The sequence below is a fragment of the Onychostoma macrolepis genome, chromosome 12, assembly GCF_012432095.1.
Source record: "Onychostoma macrolepis isolate SWU-2019 chromosome 12, ASM1243209v1, whole genome shotgun sequence".
Taxonomy (NCBI): domain Eukaryota; kingdom Metazoa; phylum Chordata; class Actinopteri; order Cypriniformes; family Cyprinidae; genus Onychostoma; species Onychostoma macrolepis.
This window is the reverse complement of record NC_081166.1, coordinates 9482353-9508231: the sequence shown is the minus strand read 5'-3', so window position 1 is coordinate 9508231 and position 25879 is coordinate 9482353. Positions and strand designations below refer to the sequence as shown.

At 38.5% G+C, this 25879-nt stretch overlaps 1 protein-coding gene across 16 annotated transcripts in view; it reads left to right on the top strand.

Annotated features, from left to right (window-relative positions):
- rbfox3a (RNA binding fox-1 homolog 3a) overlaps positions 1 to 25879 on the top strand; it is a 450519-nt gene that overhangs the window by 228852 nt on the left and 195788 nt on the right. For 6 of the 16 annotated variants that reach the window (XM_058792719.1, XM_058792712.1, XM_058792717.1 and 3 more), the window contains one exon: positions 17222 to 17299. In XM_058792719.1, the coding sequence (XP_058648702.1) occupies positions 17278 to 17299 (22 nt within the window). In that variant the 5' untranslated portion in view covers positions 17222 to 17277. Of the gene's footprint in view, positions 1 to 1874; positions 2182 to 2270; positions 2305 to 8690; positions 16029 to 17221; positions 17300 to 25879 lie in introns of those variants that run through there. The other 10 variants (XM_058792718.1, XM_058792716.1, XM_058792711.1 and 7 more) reach the window with 7 other exon arrangements.

Sequence of the window (25879 nt, the reverse complement as noted above, 5' to 3'; positions counted from 1 at the left end):
CATAGTGTATAAGTGTATAGTGCATCATTTAGGACGCATTTATTGTGTTGCATTATATAATTTCTGTAAAATCTTTTTTTTTTCTTTCCTTTTTGTTGCATTTTCTGTTCACCGTTCAGTGTTGGTGAAGAGTGGATCTGACCAGTTCCTTATGTCTCATACATTTCATAAAATAAAAAAAATTACATTTAGCATGCTAATGCACTAGCATACTGTAACGGGGTCAACGAGAGGTGAGGTGTGCGGATCCATTTGCAAGCTTAAAAGTCAGAGACATGGTCATAACAGGCAGGGTCACACAAATGGAAAACAGGTATATAGAGGGCAAGGCAGAAGAGTACTCTAAGTGAACGGGCGTGGTCTCCGATCGGCGAACAATATCCAGAGGGCAAGACAAGAGGGGTAATCCAGGTACACAAGCAATAATCTGGGCAGGGGCGAACAGAGTCCGAGACAGCAGGCAAAGGGTTAATCCAAGATACAACGGCAGAAATCAGAACACGAGGAAACAGGCAAGGCAAGACTAAGACAACTAAGTAGACAAGACTAAACAAACACAGAAAGGCTCGGTAAAGCAGCTATCGCTAGGAGAGGGATAAATGCAGAACTAAACACAGAGTTTAACATAAACACAGAGTGGCTTGGTAAGGCAGCTAACACTAGGAGAGTACTACACGCAGAACAATACTCGGCAACCTGTGAACGGAAGTCCATGGTTTATATAGGGTGTGTGATTGTGTGATAGCTGTGTGATCAGAGCATTCAGCTGTGTAAGTGCAATCAGTCTAATCAGCTGTGAATGTGTCATCAGTGCAATGAATGATGGGAAATGCAGTCCAGTGTGATGTATGGTGTGAGAGTCAATGTGGTGAGCTAATGACCTCTGGTGGTGAGTGACGGAAGTTCATAGACCGGATTCGTGACACATACAGTTAGAATGTCACTCATAAGGGATTGGTGTGTTATATTGATATTTCTGCATTTTTTGGAAATAAGCTGGGTATAAAACAGGATCCTGTATTTGTACTCATATTTGTCTAAATGAGATTAAAGTATGCACATTTTAAACTAAATTAAAGTGCAATAAAATATAATTTCCATGAATTAAATTAAAACTGATAGAACATGAATTATACCGTGGTTGCTTTAAAGATTAACAGATGTTTCTGTTAACAGTTTTAAGGTGCGTTTGTGGAAATGGCTGTATTTTTTGTTGCTTTGTATTTAACTGTATTAAATCATTGCATTGTATCCCTCCGGGACCAACATAAAGTAAAAGGAGCCACTTACCATACACCACATGGTCTGAAGCTGAATTCTGGATGCATATTTCATTAGTCAACTGAAATGTTATTAGTGTGACCAAATCTACTTCTCCCAAAATTGAAACCAAATAAAAAGACAATTACCTTTTGAGTAAAGTAGCACCGGCCAATCTGTTTCGACACATGGAATGTTTGAGGTCTCAAAATGACCATCACCAGCCCAAAATAATCTGACGAGGGGCGTGAAAGGCGAGCTGGGACCTAACTTGTCTCCTCCAAACTAGACAGACTATTTTTGGGCATGAGGAGACAGTTTCCAGATAAGCAGGAGCTCTTTTGATTGACAGGTGTAATTAAGGCACAGGCACTGATGTGATGTATTTCATTTAGCATGCCCGCCATCTCCGGCGAACCCACCCGCTCTTCAAATCACCAGCGCGTACCTCACCTGTCCTGCATCAATACCATGGCCGCTCATGCCTGCAGCCATGATGGACGTCGTCACCTACTGAGAGCCGATTGGACACTGGTTATCCTGCACTGCAGCTGTCAGGCCACCCTTTGCCTTTCAGCTTAGCAAAAACGTCTTTCTGTCTCCCTCTCCTATAGCTCCATATCAGCAGAGCGTGGAGAACGAAGGGGACAAATGGATCAGAAAGAGGATGAAAGCGGCTTTATTGATTTATCTGAAAGGCTCACTCAAACAAGAAGACCTCTGCTGACTTCAGCACTTCCTGCCGTTGAGACCAAAGAGAAAAGAGTTAACATCACCTGAAACCAACCCAAACGGCGCCTCCTTACGAGTTCATTCTATCAAGAGATGGGTCTCTGAAGGTTTCCGAAAAGGCTAGACATAGTAGTCTGTAATAGTTTTTCCCAACGCCTTACATTTTAAATATACATCCTGAAATCTTAAGTAGGGAAGGTTAACTTATATAACTTTTAAACTTAAAATACTATATTATTTTATATTTTATAACTTAAAATAACTTTTGTGTTTCACAGAAGAAAAGTCATACAGGTTTTGAATGATATGGGGGTGAGTAAATTGTTGTCATTTTTGGGTGAACCATCCCTTTAACTGTATTTTTCAGTAGTTTTACAATCTCAGTTGCTTTCAAAATAGTGTACATTTTCCAGTGAATCGATTCATTAGTAGTTGTTGTATGTAAAATTAATGCATCAGCTTTGTGGATGCTAGTGAATCGCTTGATTCTTAAATGAACAGATTAAAAAAGTCCCTAAACATCATTTTACACTTTTGTCTTGGAATATTTAGTTAATCACTATGCCTTTGACTCAGTTGCATCAAATATGGAATGGATGTTTTTTTTTTTATAATTATGAATATAACATAATATAAAAATGAATATAACATAATTTTTTTTTTATTGATTTGATGTTGTCTTCCTAATTGGGATTGTTAATTCATTGTTTTGTTTTTTGTTTTTTAATTGTTCTCTGAATAAATTAAGTAAATTATAATCATCAAATGTGTGTGGGGATACACACACTTTTTGCTCTTTGTTAGTAACTTTTTAACTTTAAATTACAAGTAGCTTGTAGCTTGACAAGCTACAGTCTGTAAGTAGCTTCCCTGCAAGCCACTCGTGTGTTTGTGCTTGGTAGATTAAGCAGTGGCATCAGCTGTAGAATCCCTATTAAATGCGTCTCAGAATGATTAGATTTCGCTTAGCAAAGCATTTGAAAAGTAAGTAAGCGTCACCCACTAAAGTGAGGAAACAATCAAGGTTTGTAATGGGTCAAAAGTGTATGGATTCAAATTTTGACTATTGTGGAAACATATGGATTTTTCACTGTTCTTTTAATTGTAAAATTAATTACTCTGCATTGTAGCCAGTCCCCGAGTGAGTTTGTAATGCATGTGTTAAGCTTATAACTGTGACAGATTTGCACCAAATGCCTGAAATTAGACTTGTGCTTTGAGAGGCAGCTCACATTAGATTGTTATTTGGCGGTTGAGCAAAACCAATTACTAGAGGAAAAGAATCATTAATTATTTAGCTTAGACCACACATTCAGTTCTGTAAACAAATTACCCCTAAAATATTGTAAGTGTGCCAACAACATTTTCAAATGACAAGAAGTTAGAGCTTCAAACTGAACAAAAGCTCCTATTATACAAACCCCTTTAAGACAGCCTTAGATTTCTCTCAAGGTTAAATTTGTTTGCTCCAGACATGAACTGACATGTTTCTTTTGATGCTTTTGAGAAGATCAGCAGCGAGCGACCACAGAAATACATTTTTTGCTCGTTCAACGCCGGATGTTTCCATCTCAAGGGAAACGGACGACTTGTTTGACTAGTTTTGCTTGTGTTGGTTTAATCTCAGACTCCTTTAGAAGCAGATCTGTAGGCTTGCAGACAGCATTAGTGAGAACTTTTTCAAGTTCATCCGAGTACTTCTCTAACTTAAATCTCGATTTTGGGAAGACGGTGTCCTAATTTTCACCCCATCGAGTAGATCCACAGAACTCTGCTGTAAGTTTAAACTCAAGATCACCTCTGAAATCATAAATGTGTTCAGCATTCTGCAACAAATATTTTTCAGATTTTCATAAGTGATAAAGTACGCAGGATATATTAAAATTCATCGCAAGCTTTGACAGGCATGTAAAATGATACTTATAAAATGGTATAAAAGGCCAGTTTTACTAAACAGGGCAAATTAGCGCGAGAGCGCAATTCCAAAACAGTGCCGATAGGTGTGGAAATTTCTGCGGGTGATTTATTAACAACGCGCCAATTAAAGAACACAGACGCAACATCTTATTTACATATCGACCAACACAATATACCAAGAGCAGCACAAATTAGCGTAGTTGCAAATAAAGAATAAGGTCAGAATATAAATATTCAGTAAAGTCAGGCGCAAAAATAACTGTTTCCACGTCTTTTCAGTGCTAATTCTTCACTGCGCGTCTTTAGTAAGTCCTGACATACTATTTTAACACCAAAATATGGTTTGCACTGGCGCAAGCTGTTTGTAAAACTGGCCCTAAGTGGGTCAGTCGCGCAGGTGCCCTCCCAAACTCAACAGCGCCCCACAAATTTTACAATGTAAATCTGTGGTGGAAAGTGGAACTGCAGCACGTTCTAATTGAGAGCCATTTGGGCAGTTTTAGACTGCCCCACTTATTTTCACGTTAACTTTTCTCGCTCCAGACCAAGATGATATCAGTTAGCTTCAGCTATGTCAGGTCAGAAACTAGCTGGCATATCCGTTTTTTCTATGTGGAGTAGTGTTTTAAATTAATGAAAGTGTTAATCCTTTAGTTTAAATGTGCTCACGTGAAAATATAGTTCTGTTGTGTATATAGTTCTGTCTTTATATAGTTCTGTTGTGTTTGTTTTATGTTTGTTTTGAGATGAGACATAATATTCGTTTTCTCACTTAAATTCCTCTACAACTTGTAACTTTCGAAATCAACACTAAGGCAATATTTCGAGACAATATTAAGGCAATAATTCTATAGCATTCTATATGTGTGTACTTCAAGCCTTTCAATCAACTTTAGCGTGCCGCCCACAGTCTGAATAATGCAAGGACAGTGATTAGACTAGAAAGACTATAAACTTTATTGAGTTAATTATAAACTAGCGCTACGACTCAGAATCTGCCCCACCTACTGTCTGAAATGTCAAGTCATGTGGTTACCCAGATGTCCTTGGGTTAAACATTTGCGTCGGTCGCATGCGCACATGGCCTTCTCGAATGTGTTTGAACAGTGGCGGCCTGGAAGAATCGATAGTGTGGCAGCGATCCGAAGTGTGAATGCTTTTCTGTTCATTGTCTTTCCGCCATTGTCAGCAAAATTAGCCTTTTTCATGCACACCAATCATCTCGCAGCCGTAGCATGCTCTCTGTCCTATCGCCACACGGTCACTAGCCTATTTGGACCCAAAGGTAAAAGTGGAGAAAGTGAGTGAGCGCTACAGCTTGAGTAGCTGAACAACTGTCAGCAGGCTATTGACTGACACCTGCTGTTGGCATGTAAATTTGCTTAATATTAGATGCCTTGTCCGGTTTTACTGCTGATTCTCAGCTGGGCCTGATGAGAGACTCTCTACTGAGGCCACTATGTTACAGTAATGGACAGCCTTTTAGCTTTCTCACCATAATCATAAATTTATCGCCTCTGAGTGCAGATGGTCCATAACCATGCATCACCATCAGACCCTCGCCGGACCGAACTCGGGAAGGGTCTTTTATCCTTCCTCTCTCTCTTTCTCTCTCTCGCTGGCTCTACACATCTCTCTCACTCTCCATTCTCCACAGTGCTTTTGCTTTCTGCAAACTAAACAGATATGCTGGACTGCTGAAATTCATTTCCACTCCCAGCACTCGTGCAATTTAGCTCCAATGAAAATGAAAGCCGGGTGATGGATGGAGCCCCTGTAAAACAGGATTATGTAATCGGCAACTTGCTCCAGCCACCTTGCCCACAAAAAGCTTCAGCCGGGCAAGAACGATGAAATGAACGGAGGTTGTGAAAGGCCTGACCCCTTCTGTGTGTGTATGTGTTTTCTTGGCCGAAGGGCTGGCATTTTTCACTTCCGACTCTCTCTTCATCAGTACCCACTCAATCACCGCGGGGCAGCTGCCGGACTCCTACAGCAACCCTGTCAGGCGCGAAGAGAAAGGCAGATCTGCCGGGGCCCACTGAGTTTTCTGGGGGAAAATATATATTTTATATACATATTTGGGGTCAGTCATTTTTGTTTTGGAAGAAATTAATCAGAAAGGATGCATTGAGTTTATCAAAAGTGACAGTAAAAACATTATACTGATTAGAATTATTACTTTTTAAGAGTTATTTTTGGCATTTTATGCCTTTGTTTCAATAAGACAGTATAGTGACCAGAAATGAAGTGTGAGAGAGAGAGATGGGGGCAGGATCGGGATCGGGAAAGGTCCACGAGCCAGGACATGAACTTGGGACGTCCGAAGCACAACAGTGTTACATGTTGTTGCACTGCCCACAAGGCTATCAGTGCCAAACTGATTAGAATGATTTCTGAAGGATCATCTGACACTTATATAATATATTCAATATATATATATATATATATATATATATATATATATATATATACATATATATATATATATATATATATATAAAATATTATTTTTAAATTAATATTTTTCCCCAATATCCCATGATGCTCTATCAACTCACTAACAAGCATGTATCATCCCCTCAGAGCTGCTACTCCTGTACTGATTCTATACATCTTCACTTGTGAGCTATTTTTTTTTTTTTTTTACTAAACATGTTAATCGCTAGCAAGGGAGTTTTTATCCCAGCATGCTTCTCGCCTGATAAAGAGGTGAGACCTGAACTTGATGCCCATTGTTTAATTACCTGGGACATTTTAATGGCTCGTCAGAAAATGGTGAAATATGACTAGAGGCTAACTGATCCAAAAATACCCATAAATTCCTGACCAGGGAGCTGCTGGTAGCGTCTACGGGGGGTAATCTATAACTCTTGACAGGTTGGATAAAGGAAGAACAATTAAAATAATGAGAGGGCTGATTAATCTTTACATTAAATATTAAAAGCTCCTGGGGGGTGGTCATCCTACACGTGAACAGTGATAAATGTTTGATATATGACTGTGTGTGTATGTGAGAGGGGTTCATGTTTAGCACATCTCATTCTGCTCTGTTAGCAACTGTTGATTCTTGTAAAGCTGTGAAACATTGAGATTTAATGCATAAATCGGTTTATCCAACTTAAAATACACATAGAAACAGTGCTGATAATGTGATAGTTTGCAAAATACAAAGGTGCGGACCCTCTGGCAGCTGTGGCGAGCGAAAGGAGCTCAGGCCTGTCATCTGCAACAGCAAACACTGATTCTAAATGGACCGAGAACAGAAGCGCTTTAATAAAGCCGAGGCAGAACACCCACCTCCCAGAATACACCGCCCGTCTCTCACTAACCCGTGAAATCGAGTTCACCTCTGAGGATGGATGCGCGCCTCTTGCATCTTTCTCGTTCATCCGACACACACATGCACATGCACATTAAGCGTTGAATTACATACTCAGTTCTCTCACGGGAACTTCTCTTTCATTTGTCTAGTCAGAAGCGCACAAAAATGTGACAGGCACCTCTGGCTTATTTACTTTTACTTCATTCATCCTTTATTTACCCTCATGCAGTCTTCTTTTGCTGGAATTTTCTACTGTACTAATGGTGTGCTTTGTACAGTACATTGTGTTTTGTGATTACACCACACCTTTCTCATATAGAAATGGCTGTAATGGCTGCCATAACATCACTTTTTACATTATGTGGCTCTCACATTTGGCTTGGTACAAATCAGTCAGGTCAGGTCAACAAAGGTTGCAAAGACATCAAACATTCAGCTTCATTGCACACAAACATGAAGCAGGCCATTTCAGTTCTAGTTATTTGTTATTTGTTGCACATTTAACACCAGTATGAATTAGCTCGCATTGGCACAAGTATCTGAATTTGAACCTGAACTGTATGCCATTATAGGCTGCGTAAAGACATCATCCAATGAGGTGTTGGCATCAGAAATGAAAAGACATTCATTTTTGGAAAAAAGCCTTGGCTGTAACAGTGGTGCCTTTTTTTTATTTTTATTTTTTTTTTATTAAAGGTTATGTATTAACTTTAAAGATGTTAAAATTAAGCAATTTTAAAAAGTTAAATGTTTGAATTATTTTAATACATTAACAGAATTTGATATAATTTATGCTTTCTAAAGACATGGCATTAATTGAAGATTGTTTTATTCTATTGACAACTATAGTTTCTAACAGTAAAAGTCTCATGTAGTTTTAAGAAAGAAAAGCATGTTGTCTTATAATATCATCGGGAAAAATAAAAATAAAATGAAAAATTAAATTTAGCTGGAAATTTACTCACCCTCAGACCATCCAACATTTGGATGAGTGTTTTCTTCTTTTAAACAGGTTACATAGCTTGCTCACCAAATGGGTGCCATCAGAATGAGAGCTCAAACAGCTGATAAAAACATCACAATAATCTACAAGTAATCCAGATGACTTCAGTCCATCAATTAACGTCTTGTGAAGTGAAAATAATGCTACTTTCTTCTGTGAAAAAGTTGTCTCGTCTGAATCAGGAGAGAAATATGCACCGATCAATTATTGTTTACAGGCGAAAACAGTCCAAAAGAGTTCTAAACAAATATGTTGGTGGATTTTGATGTGAGAGGAAAACAGGGGATTTACTTTTTATTTCTATTTTTTTTTATGGATTACGGATTCGTATTTTGGTCAGACGTGAAGGTTTAAAATTAAAATGCCTTATTTGTTTCTTACGAACAAGAAGCTTTTCACTTTACTAGATGTTAATTGATGGACTGAAGTCTTGTGGATTATTGTTTTTTTTTTAAATCAGATGTTTGGACTGACGGCACCCATTCACTGCAAAGGATCCATTGGTGAGCAAGTGATGTAATACAACATTTCTCCAAATCTGTTTTGATGAAGAAACAAACTCATAGTTAAAATTTTCACCAAATTGTCCACCAAATTTTCATTTTTGCCTGTATTGTAGAGAGTTCTGAATCCAAACAAGCCCAAATGTTTTGGGTTTGTAACGCAAATAAGGCTTTACACAAACATTTAAATCAGTCTAGCTGGAATGAAGAGCTTTTGGTGGGACCTACATTTAGAAATGGCACTTCTCCACTAATGACTCCACTAAAGTCACTAAGTCAAGTTCAGTCACCATGTTCAGGAAGAGAACGAACATTTGCAACGACAACATAATTACGGCCGTTCCGTAATGTAATGATATATTGTGGGATTCCAATGAAAACAGGATGACAGTCTTACTACCTCCAACGATGGCTCGATTTCCACTTTAACAACTCACTAAATCCACACAGCTTCGGAATAATTATCATAAAACCCGGTTTTCATCTGCCTCTATAAAGCAAGCACAGGTTGTTTTCCTTATCCTGAAGAAAGCCGTCGATGGTAAACCAACAGCGTTTCATGATCAGAAGCGCATCCCGCCTAACGTCTCGCTCTCTTTGCTTAAAATGATAAATTTTAACAACATGCTTTACACCCTTGTTACTTTTTATTGTATATTTATGTTTTAGTAAATCAACTCAAACTGGAAATAAACCAAGCTGTTGTTGGTAATTATTCACTTGTTGTTGATTTTGTTTTGGTCCTTTATTTTCACCCTTTTACGGTGGGCCGTATTTCATTTAAATTTCCATCTCTCCCCCCACTTTCAGTCAATGGGCTGCTTTGCCTGTTTTAATATTCAATGTCCCTCATGTTCAATTTGCATCAGACGTCCTAGTGTTCCATTTCCCAGAATCATCTCTCTCCAACATAAATTGGGTGCATGTTGCAGTGGAATGACAACACTAGGGTCTTAATGGAGATGTCTATTAGCTGTATATTCAATCTTTTTACCAAACAAATGCAATATCAAAACCGAGCAAACCCACAGCAACGCCACAGTTATGAGGGAGGGCGATGACGCGCCATAGCAAATCCTGTTTCATGTTCATTTTAGGAAGGTCAATTTAAAGACTTCGGCTTGCCAGAATAAGGAGGATTTCAATTGCGTCGGCTAGTCAGTCAACTCTACGTGTTTCATTCTGGCTGTTTCTCTTCTTCCGAGGCCTTTTCGTCATTCACTGTATGTGTCCGGTATAGTTATAGCAGGGCATTGTATTATTTATCTGCTGGGTTGGTTAAAGGCAGAGTCCCCAGAGTGGCCTGGCATTTGGGAATCCTCATTAACATTTGCAACATGTGGTTCAGCAGGGTTTCTGGTGAGAGTGCAGTCCGCTCCGTGCTCTTAAATATCTCAGCCGCTCGCCAGGGATAAAGCTGGTATTTACTGCTTACCTACAGCTATACGAGATGAAGAACATTGGGGTGGTAGTCGCTCATATTTTTAGTTTCAATGTTGGTCAAAAGAAAGAGATGTAATTGGATAGTTCATACAAATATGAAAACCCTGTCATTATTTACTTACCCTTATGTCATTCCAACTTAACCTTATGTCATTCCTTCAAACGACTTTCCTAAAATAGTGGGCTGTTTGCACTTTTTCATGCAAGCGTTATTGTTAAAGCTTTAAAATGACTCCAAAGCACCATAAAATATAATAAATGGAACCGTTTTAAAAACACTATAAAGTCTAATTCAAATTGAACACGAGGCTCATTATTTAGTTAACCTTATGTTATTCCAACACTGTGTTCATTGTGCAGGATGCTCTTTTTCGTGCATAATTGGAACTCTACAAAATGGAAAGCTACAAAATGATTTAAAACCACTATAAAAGAATCATAAAATGAGTCATCCACCTTATTTAAAAAATGTTATTCACTAAAAATCTTGATACCAATCCTAGATTTCCTTTCATGAGAAAAGTAATGACATCTGTTTTGTGAAAGAATCATTATTTTGAATCAGTTGATTGAGTTCGCAGAACCACTCAGAGTGATTCATTCACAAATCTTACCGATTCAGTTCCTGAATTGAACTCACTAACTCAGTAAGGTTGGAAGTTAATACAAGATGAATATTATAATTGAATAACAACTCTTTTCCTCGCATAAAGTGTGTGAGTCGTACCATTTTTATGGTGATTTAGTAAGCTTGAATGGCACTAATTATATGGACAAAAATGGCCTGTACAGGTTTCCTTTGGTGTTTCACAGAAGAAATAAAGTCATTCAGATTTTCAACGGCATGAGGGTGAGTAAATTATGACAGGTTTTTCATTTTCAGATGAGCTAATCCTTCAACAAAAACTCAAAGTACAGCAAACAGTCTGACAGCAATCTCAAGCACATGCAAAAGCAAACATACATGCCACATAAATTCCCAGCCTAGCGATATGAGGTGAAACTCCATACGGAACAGGAACATTAGCTCTCACAGCTTTCATATATTGACCCAGTATGAAAATCAAATTACAGCAGGCTGTTCAAGGCTTAATATTTATGTCCAGACTCTCTATTCGGGCTCCCTGTAGGAAGAGTTGATGAGCTCCAGCTTGTCTGTAATTGAGAAGTGTTTCCAGGTCAGTGTGTGTGCCACTGTGCTCTGGTGTGTGTGAAAGGGGATATTTACTCTGTGAATGGGGGATGAATGGAGTTACAACTCTATTTACCAAAGCCTGTATAAGCTGCTCAACTAATCTGCTTCACAAAGCCAAGTAGAATCCAAAAGGATTCAGGCACAGCATTACAAAGTTAAATTGTTCTTTTATGCCGTGCCACTGGCCCTGGCCATTTTTCTTTCTTTCTCCCCCCCTTTCAACCTGTTCTCATTCTCTGTTGAAAAGATGTAGAAGCACATCCTTCACTTCTTCTTTCAAACGCATGCAAGGAACTGATAGAAAGCATTATTCTGTCTTCTGATCTTTAAAACATGTATTGCTAAATCAATTCAGCCTTAGATTCTGACATGGAATGGCCTCTCTGATGGAACATAAAGCTCTTTTGGCTGAAGAACTTTTATTTCTCTTTTGTTTTGTATTGTATTTCATCTTATTTATTTTCACAATCTGCTATTATATATATTTTTTTCATTCACTGCCAAAGCGGCATTTTAATCCATTGTTATGATTATATTTTATTTATTTTTATTATTATTATGTTTTGTGCCAATAACGTCATTGGGAATTTCAAGTATTCTAAGTAAGCAAATCTATAATATCTGGATACATTTATCCATTAGCATTTTCATTCATCTTAATGGCACATGCTTGGCAGCCATAAGAAAACCTGGAAGCTTGAATTGTGCCATCTTTGCTCATCAACCATGATAGAAAGCAAAACATTGACCCCTTTATTCTTACAACTGTATGTGTCTATTTAATGTTAGAATCTAAACTCTGAAATCTGTAATTTGGCTTTTTTAGGTTAGGTCATCATTACACCAGTAGGTGGCATCAAGACCAAACCCGGAAAACAGGTCTCATCACTTCCGCTTGTCAGAGAACGTGTTAACAGCCATATTAAACAATGGCGATATCTATAGACTTTTAGGGTAATCAGTTAAATAAGTTAAAAAACTTTACATGTGGTGAACATCATTTTTGTATCTACTTTGAAGGCATATTGAGGAAAACAGCTTCATATTTAACGAAGCATATTCAAAACGCTTGTCATTCAAAAACATTGATTCATTCAAAAAAATAAACCATTGTTTTCATGAAAGAGTCATTGACTCATTTTCTCAACAGTTTCAAAACAATGATTTGGCTCTGTGCGCATTTGCAGTTGCACAACATATGTTATACTTCATTTGCAATTATTTTCATTGTCGGGACAAATATGGACAAAGTAACTGGAATTTTCTGCATGTAAAAATGTAAGTTATATTATATTAACACTTTGTTTATTTAATTGTTGTAAGAAAAGCTATATCATACTTGCACGGCCGCAGCAGCTTTGCTCTTGTGAAATTGCATAAATCTCACTTAAAGGGGTGGTTGATTGCGATTTCACTTTTTTAACGTTTTGCAAACGGAGGTATCGTCTTTTAAAAGAATGGCATTTTAATGCCTACAAAAATGGTTCGTAGGGACTACAACAAGTTACTTCCCGGGTTCGTGACGTAACAAATCCAGATAAACCCCGCCCCAGGGAACACGCAGCAAAGGAAATGAGGCCATGCTGCGCTGCTTTAGAGAAGAGAAAACTAGGGGTGCACGTAAAAATCTATTCATATATGAATCGCGATTCTGTCTTCTAACAATTCTAATGGATTCACAAGTTTCAAAATCAGTGTTCTAAAGCAGCGGTTCTTAATACTATTCCTCGCGTCGCCCTGCTCTGCACACACTCTTCATCTCTCTCACTCATTCAGATTCATTCAAGCTTTAATTAGGATAAAACTGTATATTAAAAGCTAACAGAAGCAGTAGCATTCACAAATAACAGCGTACATAAAAGTATGAGACAACAACAAACAAACATGTCATTAAGAACCATGCTTGGCACAGGTTCTGTGCGATCCTCTTCACTAATATCCTCTGCATCTCAATCGGGCTCAAACTGATGAGCAATATTGACGATGCCATTATTTACAATACAACCGGAGCACATGCCGCTGAGCTGAGGGGCGGGACGTTTAGATGCGCACTAGAGGCGGTTTAGCCAATCACAACACACTGGGCCAGCTAACCAATCTTAGCCCATTGCGTATTTCTGAGGGAGGGGCTTCATAAAAGCAGGAAATGATCAGCGTGTTTATCAGAGAAGGGACAGAGCAGTGTAGAATAAAAAAATCAAAGCATGAAAACATGTTAGACTACATCCCATAAACACAATCAAGCCTAGAAAAAAAAACAGTCAACCACCCCTTTAAAATCATGCTCGCAGTATCATATGGCCCAAAAAAATACACATTCGATTTGTGAACAATTGAAATAAATGCACATGTCATGGTATGTACACCTGTCGTGTGTCAGACGCCTTGTTTTCATCTGCTTACATGCCGCAGACCTTTCATAGTTGAGATATAACATTTGCTATTGCACTGTTCTCATCATACAGCAGCCAACGGTTTATTTATTGCTGTGTACGAAACTAAATAGCTGGGCAAATAGACTTTAGTGGGATGCTATTTTCTTTTTGCTTGCGACATCAATGTAGTCCGAGTGATGGTTGTTTTATTGTTGTTGTTTTTTTTCCATGGCACTCTTCAGTTCTGTGTTATTTATGCCTTTTTACCGTCCAAATAATTAATCAGCTCCGACACAACAGGAAAAGAAACAGCTTTTAATTACTTATGATGAAATAACAAATTATGTTGGCCTTGTTCCCAAAAATACTGGAGCCAGTGCATGGTAATTCATTACAGGGAGAGAGAGACAGTGTGGGAGGGAGACATGGGGCTGTGAGATATGAGCTCTGTTCGGATGAAATCAATACACATGCTTTGTTCATGTGTGTGTGTCGGCGTTTGTCTGTGTTATTGCATGAGATCCTTTGCGATCCATCAATATCTGTTCAAAAGGTTGAGTGTCAGGCCGCAATGGACGCACTGATGCACTTACATATCAACAAACACTAATGCGTTAGACACCTGTAGTATATTCTTGTAAATTAGCTAAATTTATCATCCTCCACCCTTGATTTTAATTACTTTTATCAATCCCGTTTCATTTTTTGGTTTGAATTTGAAGTACAGGAAAGAGAAAAACCCAGTAGGCTGCCTACACAGGCAGCTGTCTTCTAAGGTGGCATCATAACTGTGATTAAACCTCATAAATGAATGATTTAGGATGCTCTGCTTCACTGAGTACATACTCCTTTTGAATAATTACTTCGCAACCATTAAAAAAGTATGTTCTGTAGTATGAATTTAATCTGGACGTACTACATTCATCATGTTGTCATTGTAATGTGACCTACCAGCCTCAGTTGTCTCTCCTCACTGCCATTCACAAATCTTCTCCTGTGGCCTCATGGGATAGCCTAAGCCTATAATAAATACAACGCAATGCAAATATACTGGGTAAAAATATTTGGTTTAATTTTCAGTATTGAATGAAATATGGGTTTGTTTATTATTGATATCTTCTCACTTCGTCTGCTATTATGGATCCCCCCCCCCCCCCATTGAGTTTGTTACATTGCATTCTGGGATTGTCTTATCTGCAAAGTATGCAATGTTATCTTAGTATTTGGTTCAAATGAGGTGTCTCATAGTATTGCTTATACTGTACCTTTGAAAACAGCCTTCACCTTAAAATGCTGCCTCCGTAGGCAGCTCACTAGGTTTTGGAAAGGAACATTTGTGTTTATACACGTTGGGTTCGGTGGATGGACACAAATACGCTCAGGGTTTTGTTGACATGCAGAGACCTCTGTTTTTCATTGCCACCCTGTGAGCCTGTTTTCAGGCAAGCGAAGCGAAATTCTTCAGAAATGAATTCTCACCGAGTCGGTAGTGAACTGGATTTCCCAGAAGACTTCCTGCGTCTCCGGGTTTCAGTTCTACTCTTGACCACAGAGGGGAACACTCGGAATGAAATTAGACACTTCCCCGCAGAGAACCACAACCTCTATCAGATAGATAGACACAGAGAGAATGGACTTTAGGTGGAAGGAAAAAAGAAGGTTAGATGTCATTTCAAAAGAACAGTTCATCCAAAAATTAAATTAAAATTTTCTTTCATTATTTATTCACTCTTATCTCTTCTCAGACCTTACTTAAAGAAAACTCTTAGCACTGTTTTCATTTGCATGCAATTACAATAAATGGTGATTAATTCTTTGAAGCTTCAAAAACGATGGAAAAGCACAATAGAAGTACCATAAAAGTGATGCTTATACCTTTTTCTGCAGGTCGTCTGAAATCATACAACATACTTTCTGTGAAGAAACAGACCAAAATTTAAGTATGTATTCATTAAAATGCTTAAAAAGTAGAGATTTTTCAGTTCTAAATGATTCTTCCACAAATTGGTTCTCGAGTTCAACTCAGTGATTGAATTAAGTGAATAACAAATTAGTTTCTCTCACTTGTGGCTTCATAAGACTTCACCACTTTTAAGGTGCTTTACGATTCTGTTTTTAAAACTTCAAAGATTCATTCCTTATTTATTGTAACTGCAGAAGTGCAACTATCCCATTTTTCAGAGTAAATGCTTTTGAGCTCCACTGAAGAAAGAAAATCTGAAGACTGTCACTTTAAGAAAAAGAGAAAGGTTGATGGGAAAAGTGTCAAACAGAGGTAACGGGAAAAAAATGTGGATGATTTGTGAGCGAGTTGATAAAGAAAGAATGATACGCAAGAAGGACAGAAAGACATTCAATTCCAGCGTGGCAGAATGCTGTTTTCAATAAACACATTAGCTCTATATTTTAGATTAATGCTAACAATTAAATGACACATAGGAACAACACTTTTATCAAGCCCCGTGGATATGGACGGGGCACTATGCATATTTAATCTGAATAGCCTGCAATAGAGGCCATTATGGCCGTGTAATTACGGTAATGCTCTAACAGGGTCTTTTGTCCCGAGTGCTGCATTCACTCTCTGGGGCCCCGTGTTTGTTGGGTTGTATATTTTTCTGTGTCCAAAGAAAACTTGCAGCATTATCATCTTTCCCCGTTTCTTTTTTCTTCTTCTTCTTCCCTCACACTCCTCTGGGTGAAGTGATTTCTTACTCAACACAATGTTTCTCTAAATAAGAATGTGATTTGAAGCCACCTGCTATCACGTACACACAGCCAAACCTGCCTTAGTTCAGTCGATTTTAAATTAACAGTGACACCAGGCCCATTTTCTCACCAGGTCAGACCAACAGAATGATTATCCTTCTTATCCAACTATCAGGCTTAACTGTTTCCAGTCGGAAAGGGTTAACGGGACATGAAGGATTTTGTGGTTAATTTATGCTTTGTTCGCTTGCAGCTTACGTGTTTACGTATTCGAAGAGTGCCTTTTTAGCTTTATTTATCTGTAACTACAGTATGTGTGGAAACACACAAGCTGGTGTGTGTGCTCCAAATGTTACGGCAGATCCACTTCAGCACCAGTGTAGCATGAAGCACGGTTGCCATACATGCGGAGGATTTGGAGGTTCTGGTGGGGTTCTGAGCTTATCTGGACCCTGCAGGTCTTCTGACTGTTCCTCAATCCCCTCACACATTATCATAACAAGGGCATATGAAATGAAGAAAAAAACAACAACAATTTAAGTCCAAACACAAACATATTCACAAAAACAAAGAATTCCAGAGCAATCTGTAATTTAAATTGGGAGCTCACCTTCTTTGTTATGGTAGACGGGGCTTCGTTCTTAATTCAAAGGAAATTTAAAATACCACTTTTTGAGGAATTAAATGTTTTTGTTTGCGTGTAATTGTGTGGCTTTCATTCTCAGACTCAAAACTTCTTGCTGTCTCTCTCTCCCGCAGGCATCAGACACCTCTGTGGTTGCAGTGAAACCCCTCCTGCTCAGCCACAGCTGTACATGGAGACCCCCAGTTGGGCAGGTTAGTGTGTTTGTTGAGGTCATGGACTGAGTGTTTGTCTAATTGTGTTGTTTGGGTGTGGTTTTCATCATAACAGGTCATGGACAAATTTAGCATGACTTCACTTGCTCACCTAAGGATCCTCTGCAGTGAATGGGTCCAAACATATATGCTCATGCTTTATTTTAAGGTCCAATTCTTGCTATTAACAAACCATTAACTTTTGACTTTTGCCTCAATAAACTCCTAATCTGCTGCTTATTAATAGTTAGTAAAATAAATGTTAAGTTTAGGATTAGGGATGTAGAATATGGACATGGAGAATATGTGCTTAATACAAACAGCCAATATGTTAATAATAGGCATGCTACTAAGCAACTAGCTAATAGTGAAAATCGGTCCTTATACTAAACTGTTACCACATATACAATATATACATATACAGTAATCCATAATAAGTAATCCACACAAATCCTGTTCATCATGTAATTTATTGTAAAGCAAAAACCTGCATGTTTGTAATAAACAAATCCATCAAGACATCATTTATTTTAAGGCTAAAATACGAGTCCCCTATCCACAGTATTGCTTTCTCCAGTGAAAATATGCACAGATCAAACCCTGTTTACAAGCAAAAACGGTCCAAAATAGCCGTTGGTGGATATGTTGGTGAATTTTGATTTAGGGGAAAACAGGGGATGGACTTTTTCATTGGAGGAAGCATTATTATGGATTTTGAACAAAAGTGACGGTTTAATGTTAAAACATCTTTTTTGTTGGTGTATTATTTTTTTATGTATTTATTTTATTTTTATTTTCACTTCCTCTCGCCTAGGGCACCAAATGTCAGACTACCATTGTTGACCCCTCAAAATACAGCTGCATGATCTTCCTGGTTTTGAGTTAGATGTTCTTTCAAGAGTGAATGGTGCTGTAAGCAAAGGTTGGATTGAAATTGAGTCTGGCTCTTCAATTCATGGGATGGATTTCATATTTTTGCACAATTTACATTTACAGGCTTTTTCTCTCTCTCCTATATCATCCTTATCCGCTGTATGTCTCAATGTCATTGTTGTTTTTGTCTGTCTGGGGTGTTTCCTCTGTGGATCAGTTACATTACTAGAAACCTGGTAGATGCATTAATATTTACATACAAGTTTCATACATGTCTGCAGAAATGCACAATTTTCCGTCACATTCAAACTGATGTATGTATATTAATAAAGCTCTTATTTTTATTCATCCATGAAAAGTGAATGTGGATAGATAGATAGATAGATAGATAGATAGATAGATAGATAGATAGATAGATAGATAGATAGATAGATAGATTGGAAAATGTTTGCATACAAGTTTTACCCACAAATGTTTAAATGTATCTACAGATGGTAAATGAGGCCTAATTTAGACTTAATTTACCTTGTGCCCTTAAACAGAATCTGAGTTAATTTGAAGTGCACTTTATTAATCTTCTAGTAATGCAAAGCTGCCTTATAAGACCAAAATGACTAATGCAGTCACATCAGTCTGGTGTGTGTGTGTCCCTTCACAGCTGTGCTTCTCAATTGCAGAAATAAAACCATGCTAAATGCAAAAGTAACCGAATCATTTTGCATTGTAAGGTTATCAAAATGAAACAGCTTATTGTTGATATCAAACTCTACGGTGTCATCTGTCACTGTTGAAGCTTGCCAAATTAGACAGAAGCCAACATGGACAGGTTGCTTGACATATCGCTATCCTTAAAAGCGGACAATATTAGATAAGAGAATTAGCTATAAATTGCTCGTTTTAAATTTTGGTGCTGTGTTGGGTCGCCACTTGATGTCCAAATTAAAATTTGGCTCCTGAAGCAAACTAGTTGAGAGCTGATGCTGTAGAGCTGTAAATGAGCGTATGTCTTTAAAAGTGGAGTGGAGAGGAGAGGGCCGGAGCGAGGGAGTGAGAGAGGAGTGGTTTAAGTAGTGCTGACGACAGGCCTTTGATTCTGAGCATGCCCATTAGAGGGAGCCATAAATCCTGGGCTCTCTGGACTGCCTGTGTCAGCAGTCCATGGAATGAATTGATATTAAACGCGACAAAAAGCCTCTTTAATTCTGCCTCCACCAGCCTCTCTCTCTCTCTCGCTTCTTCTCTTCCTCTCTCTCTCTCTCTCTCTTTCTCTCCATTCCTCCTCTCTGCCTCCCCCTGTTCTGGACGGTAATTGAAAAGAGGGAGGAGAAAAAAAAGCCCAGTGAAGCCAAGCCTGTCATCATAAAAACATCTGCAATTACATCCGCTCTATTCATTATTTATGAAAGTCATTAATTAAATATTACTCACAAATAGCAATAGCATTTTCCCCCTTTTTTTGCCCTCATGTTGTCTTCGAAATGGGCACGTTTTCTGCCAAACATCACAATGCCGTCCGCAGTAAACATTTATGTTTAGACATTAAGAACGATTATGTACGACCAAGGCCTGTGGTGGACTCATAGTGGCCTTTAGTTCCTGAGAGAGGCGGAAATGCGCTTCTACCGCCTCGGCGTTGTCAGTGCTGAAATAATGGAGATAACTTGATTCACTTTCAGGCAAATGGGATATTTTAAAATGGCCCCCTTTCTCATTTTTATTGGCCTGTCTAAAAATGTCCCGTAATGAGAAGAGGAAGTGCTGTCACAGGATGACATCACCCCTACACATGATGTGCTAAAACTGTAAGCGGTGGGATTTCAGGTGCCAAATTGATAAGTTAGACCTGTTATTCCCAAAATTGTAAAGATGAGGAACGATACATCAAACGAGGAGCTCCATGGTGTGACGCTCTTTTAAAACGAGCCGGATGACATTCTAAGTGGGGAGCCGGGCCGCTCTGAGAGCGCAGACCAGCGCCAGGTACAGCTGTTGTAACTCTTTCACTTAGCGGGGCCCCTACGTGGAGGCTCTCAGCCGGTACGAGGGCCCGCGCTCACGACACGTACGTGATGGATTGAGTCGGGGAAAGCCATCATCTGGTCGTGCACGCGCGTGCTGAGCGAGGTGGGCCCCGCGTGATTAATGATATTTGCCTGGAGTCATCGAAAGCTGGATTTAAGTATTTCGGATTTAAAGTAACATTCGTCTCTATTGTTCACAGCGAGAGAGGCATTAGTCAAATTCAGCCATGTCTCGGCAGACGACGACGCTCCAACCCCTGGAGCACGCTGTGTAACAGTGCGGTTGTCTCACTCTCGCTTCGACAAATTATTCATGCAATTTTTGCCCGTTTTGTCTGATTATCTACAAATCTGTCTCACGACTGAGTTTATCATCCTGCCAAAATCATTTATTTCTCAGTAGTATTTCCGCTGAGTAAATGTTTGATGAATTGCTGTCATTACGCCTGTTTTTAAAGTGCAAATATATTCTGCCAAATATAGGACTTTGTTTATCACAGTAATTTTGCAAAAAAACGCAATATACAGTTTTTTTTTTTTTTCATGTTAAATCAGACCTCAAAACATGGCGATATCTGCTGTATCAGATGAACTGATTTTCTGTAAACCTTTAAAAAATTATATTTGTTTTTTAAGCAAATAACAAATAATTTTTAGTTAGCAACCATGTTGCCATTTTTTATATGCAAATGTAAGGGGCCTTACTTCAGTGCATTCTTTTTTCCCCATATTTTGAGTTCTGCGTTCCCAAGGTGAAGGGCCATTGATGCCATTAACAGAATGGACAGAGAGAGCGAAAAATCCCTTGTGACAACTGAGTAATGAGATGAAATGATAGACCTGGCTCGGGTCTGGCACTGGTATTTTGTAACTGTAAACGTCCTGAACTCAGCATTAAACTGACCATCTGATCCAAGACTAACAAAGATCCTCAAGGTCAAAGACTCACTCCTCCCTCTAAAATAGTGTTCCTTAAAGTGCTTAGCAAAGCATAATTTGTGCACTGTGTTTCCTTCGGCTCAAATAAATCACTCGCCGTAGATGGTCAAATACAAACGTCTGATTTCGACTGACACGAACGGACTTACCTTTTTCGAGCACTGAGCCAGATATCAGCCCTTTCTGGTCAAATGCTTTCAAAAAGCAAAGGGGTGAAAGAGCAAAGATTGCACCTGACTGCCTCGCCGCTGTGTTTCTGTACGTCTGCAGCTTGTACGGATCTGTCAATGGAAATCCAATTGCCGAGAAAGCGTTCAATCCTAACTCGGTTACCTTGGTGGATAGTGGCATCCACTGTATCCACTGCTGCCTGTTTGAGCTGTTTGTTTTAGGCCTAAATCATGGCGGATGGGGTGTGTGCGAGTGTGCTGTGAGGAAAATATACATTTGGAATTACTCACAGTCAAAGCAAAGCCTTACTGGAGACTTCAAAGAACAGAATATTATAATTCATGCTGTAAAATATTGAGAACCAGGAGAAATATGCAAAAGAGTGCTTACTCAGTATCTGCCCTTTTTATACACCACTTATATATTACAGTATGCTGTCTTGCAGTGGTACTGCGCAACAGGTTTTAAAGAGACAGCTCACCCAAAATTGAAAGTTTTGCGATCACTTGCTTGTCCTCGTGTTGTTCCAAACCTGTGACTTTCTTTCTTAAGTCAACCACAAAAGGAGATGTTTTGAAGAATGTTCAAAATGCTTTCTTACAAATAATGAAATTTGGTGGTGACCATAGCTGTCAATGTGCAATAACATGATAAAAGCATCATAATGTTATATTACAAGTCATCTGAAATCATATGATGGCTTTGTGTGAGGAACAGGCTGAACTTTAAGTTATTTAATGGAAATCGTGCTTCACATCCATGTTCAACATCAATGTCAGAAACTATTAAGAGGCAAAATTTTAAGGGGCATTTTATACCTTTTATAAGGGCCTTTTTTCTTGACTACTGAAAGACTAAATATGTTCAAATTTGTATTTATTGTATTTATTATTTATGGATTTAAAAAAATAATAATTCTTTACTCACTAACCAATATTTCTAACCAATGAAATATTTTAGAGCTTAGCATGCATAGAAAATTGACTATTGCTAAAAAGTATAAAAATGAATATGGAGTTATTCATTTTCTTTATATTTATATATATATATATATATATATATATATATATATATATATATATTACTTTTCCAGATCTAGAAATTGCATTATTAAAATTAGACTACCTCGTATACACAGTGGAAACAAACAAACAAAAACAAAAAAATAAAATAAATAAATAAAAATGTTGAGGGTGAATTAAAAAAAATAATAATAATAATAAAAAATTTTTAGCTCATTTAATTTTAGCTCATCGTGATTTTATCTTATTTAGTCATCTTGAGAGAACCACTGGTCTAAAGTGTTTCAGTCTAGATATAATGAAATTATAAAATGTTAGATTGCAGATAAAAAGCAAAGGGGACATTAATTACCCCCATAGTTTAATTATTCAGGGACATTTTAGTTTCAGGAGTGTTTTTGCCACAAGCCCTTTTTCTGCAGAGGGGAAAAAGTCGAACAGGTTTGGAAAGAAATAAGGGTGAGTAAATGATGATAGAACTTTCATTTTTATGAGTAAACTATCCTTTAAAGGTAGTGTCCTCTATCTACATGCTGTGGCGGTAGTGATGTTTTATTTGCCTTGCTGTGGCGTGCTATTGTGAACGCCATTGAAGGCAAAATCAGCCACGCTTTGGTAATAAAGGGGCTTTTCTCTCACGTTCACCCTTATGAGTGCTCTTCATATGAGGGCTTTCTAATCATAATTACACCCGAGACTGTTTGGCTTGTATCTGCTCTCATCAGCAGCCCCTCTGGCCAAATCACAGGACTCAAATCAGAATCGCAATGACACGCCTTTAATTAGAAAGTTTTGATGTTTCAAAATGCTTCTTGGACAGGATTGGAGGTTCTTTGAAGCATGGAGACATGACATCGATTATCGAAAGATGTCTCTCTGTCAGCTGCTCAGAGGAGGCGCAAACAGGAAGTTAATCTTAGCTATAGCGTCCTATCCCCTGTCATACAGACGAGAAATGATTGCGGTGTGGTTGACATGCTGTGATACGTGTGATGCGTTATATTCGGTGATCATTTGATTAGCAGCGTAAAGTCAGGCTTATTTAATATTAAAGGAACCGTTGCCCCCCTAAAAACAATTTTTTATATCTTCACATTATTTGCTTAACCTCATGTTGTAAGACTATAAGACTCTTCTTTGTGTGGAAGACAAAATGTGAATTTTTGAGGAATATCCTGGATTTTATTTGTTTTTTAATATCATGAAAGTAAATGTTGACCATGGTTGTCAAGCTCCAAAATAACAAAAAAAAAAAAAGCCCTAAAAAAGCTCTGAAACTTTGTTTGATGATCAGACTTGAATTTAACATAAAATCTATAGCAATGTCCGAATCGTGAATGATTTACCTTTTCAATGAATCGGTTGATTCAGTCTGATTCTTTTTTTGGGGTGGACTATTCATCTAAACAGGGTTCATCCTCTAATTTTAAGATTCAGTATCTACTTTTAATAAAAAAGTTGTCTCCCGTTTGTAAACCTGAATTCTAAAGCGAGTGAATCTTGCTTGCAAAGTTCTTTGAAAAGTATATTGTATTGGCAGAGATGTGCTGGGCTTAAACAATTTCTACTTTCCCAACCTGCCACGGTAATATGATTAGTCAAAGCTATGTGTTTCCTTGTGGTTAATGTTCTTTCAGCTCTTAGAGATGTTTCTCCACTAGTTCCTCATCAAAAATTAACAGAGAAAAAAAACCTCGTAATGATAATCGCGCAGTGTTGCATTATTAAGCCCGCAGTGCCTGAGTGTTTGGAGAGGGGCGAGGGTGAGGGTACTCATCACACTGATTTGAGGCCTCTCAAAGGACGCACGGGGTGTTGTTTATGAGGATAATGAGCCCTTCATCTCGCCCAATACAGCGTACAATGGGCTCATTACAATTAAAATGGCTGAAAAGCAGGCCTAGTGGAAGCAGGGAATGAGCATGATGAGAATTCAGCAGGAACGTTTGGAGGAATGGTGTATTAACCGGCCAGGAAGTCATTTTTAACCCTAGTGGCAGCTGAATTATGTTCCATTACTGAATTGGACCTAATGCTCTTTCTGCCAAACACATTGCTCTTTATGCCCACTTCAGGCAAAGCGCTGGTAATGTCCAAACTATTGCAAAATATCTCCTGAAACAGCTTGTTTTTCTCCTTCCTGTTGAAATTTGCTTCCGTAACTAAGTTCAAATGGATTTTTGGCCTGCTAAACACAATCTTTCAGTGTTTATATGACGTAAAGTGAAACCGTAAGCAGTCATGTCCTCTAAAAAAAAAGCCCCTCAACCTCTGATCAGCTACTAGGATGATCAGAACGACCCATTCGTGGCTTTGTATGCATCACTGTCTTCAGGCTATAAAAGAATAATGCAGTTATTGATTTGAGCATTTCAGCTCATATGTTTCCACCTCGCCCAGCTCTGCTGCCCAGATTAATTTTTGAATCTTCGATTCATGGGCACATCATATAATGAATAGAGGTGATTCATGTCATTGCTTTTAAATGCTTAAATTGATATGGTTCCCCGCTGATTGATAGTGTAACACTGGCGTACAGTCTGCGTCAGCAGTTATGTCTTACAGAAATACATATTGATCATATTTGGGTGTGCCGTTTTATTTTTTTTACGTAATATTGCTGTTGTTTGATAGCATTATGGCTGATTTGCATAAATCTTTCACTCAGCGTTAATTCATTACATTGTTGCAAATCCGTTTAGGTTATAAGCTTCATTTAAAGTTCTTTGCCGTAATGTGCTTTGCATTAATCCAACTTTTACTGTCAAATGTTGCACATAGTAGCCTGAAATTATACGACTGGAAGCTTTAAGACTGGAAGAGTCCCAGAGGGAGAATTACGAACCGCTTTACACACCCAGTTCCACCTACTTGGTCCAAGAGAGACGAGGAGCAGCCGCTCTGTAATCTGTTGTTCATTTTCACTTCATTTTTCTCCAAAGTGACATCTACTGTCCAGCAGGTGGTACCAAACATTTATCTATCCTCTCTCCCACGCTCTCCAGCCTTCAGAAGATTTAGACACCCCAAACAATAGGCTCTCCAGAGACGCCTTTAGTCTGCAACACATAAGTAAACACGCGGCACTGATCCAGACGAAAGGAAAAGACAAACTGATGTGTTTTAGACAAAAGTTTCAGGGCAGCTGGACAAGTTTACAGTTTTTCTCCGCCGAGTTGCTGACATTTTCAAATCTTTTTCTCTCTACTTTGTCTACGAGTCGACATTCCCTGAGTGTCATGCATCGTTTCAATCAAACACTGTAAAATGTTGGGGCTGGTCGTTAATCCTCCTCTCACCCGTTTAATGGCCGCAGCAAAAATGGAGTCGTAAAATTCCCTCTTTTTTCTCGCATAGAAGCGGAAAGTGGGGAGAGGGACCCTGGTAGTGGGGCGGGGGGTGGTATTTGCTTCCAGCATTACCTTTTAACGCCCGTATGGCATGAAGTTACCCGTGTGAATCGCTTTGAGGTTCTCTGATTTTTGAGAGAGATTTGAACGAAAGGCAGGAAAGACCTTTCCTAAAAGTGTTGTAACCTCTAGGTTGAAGATCAG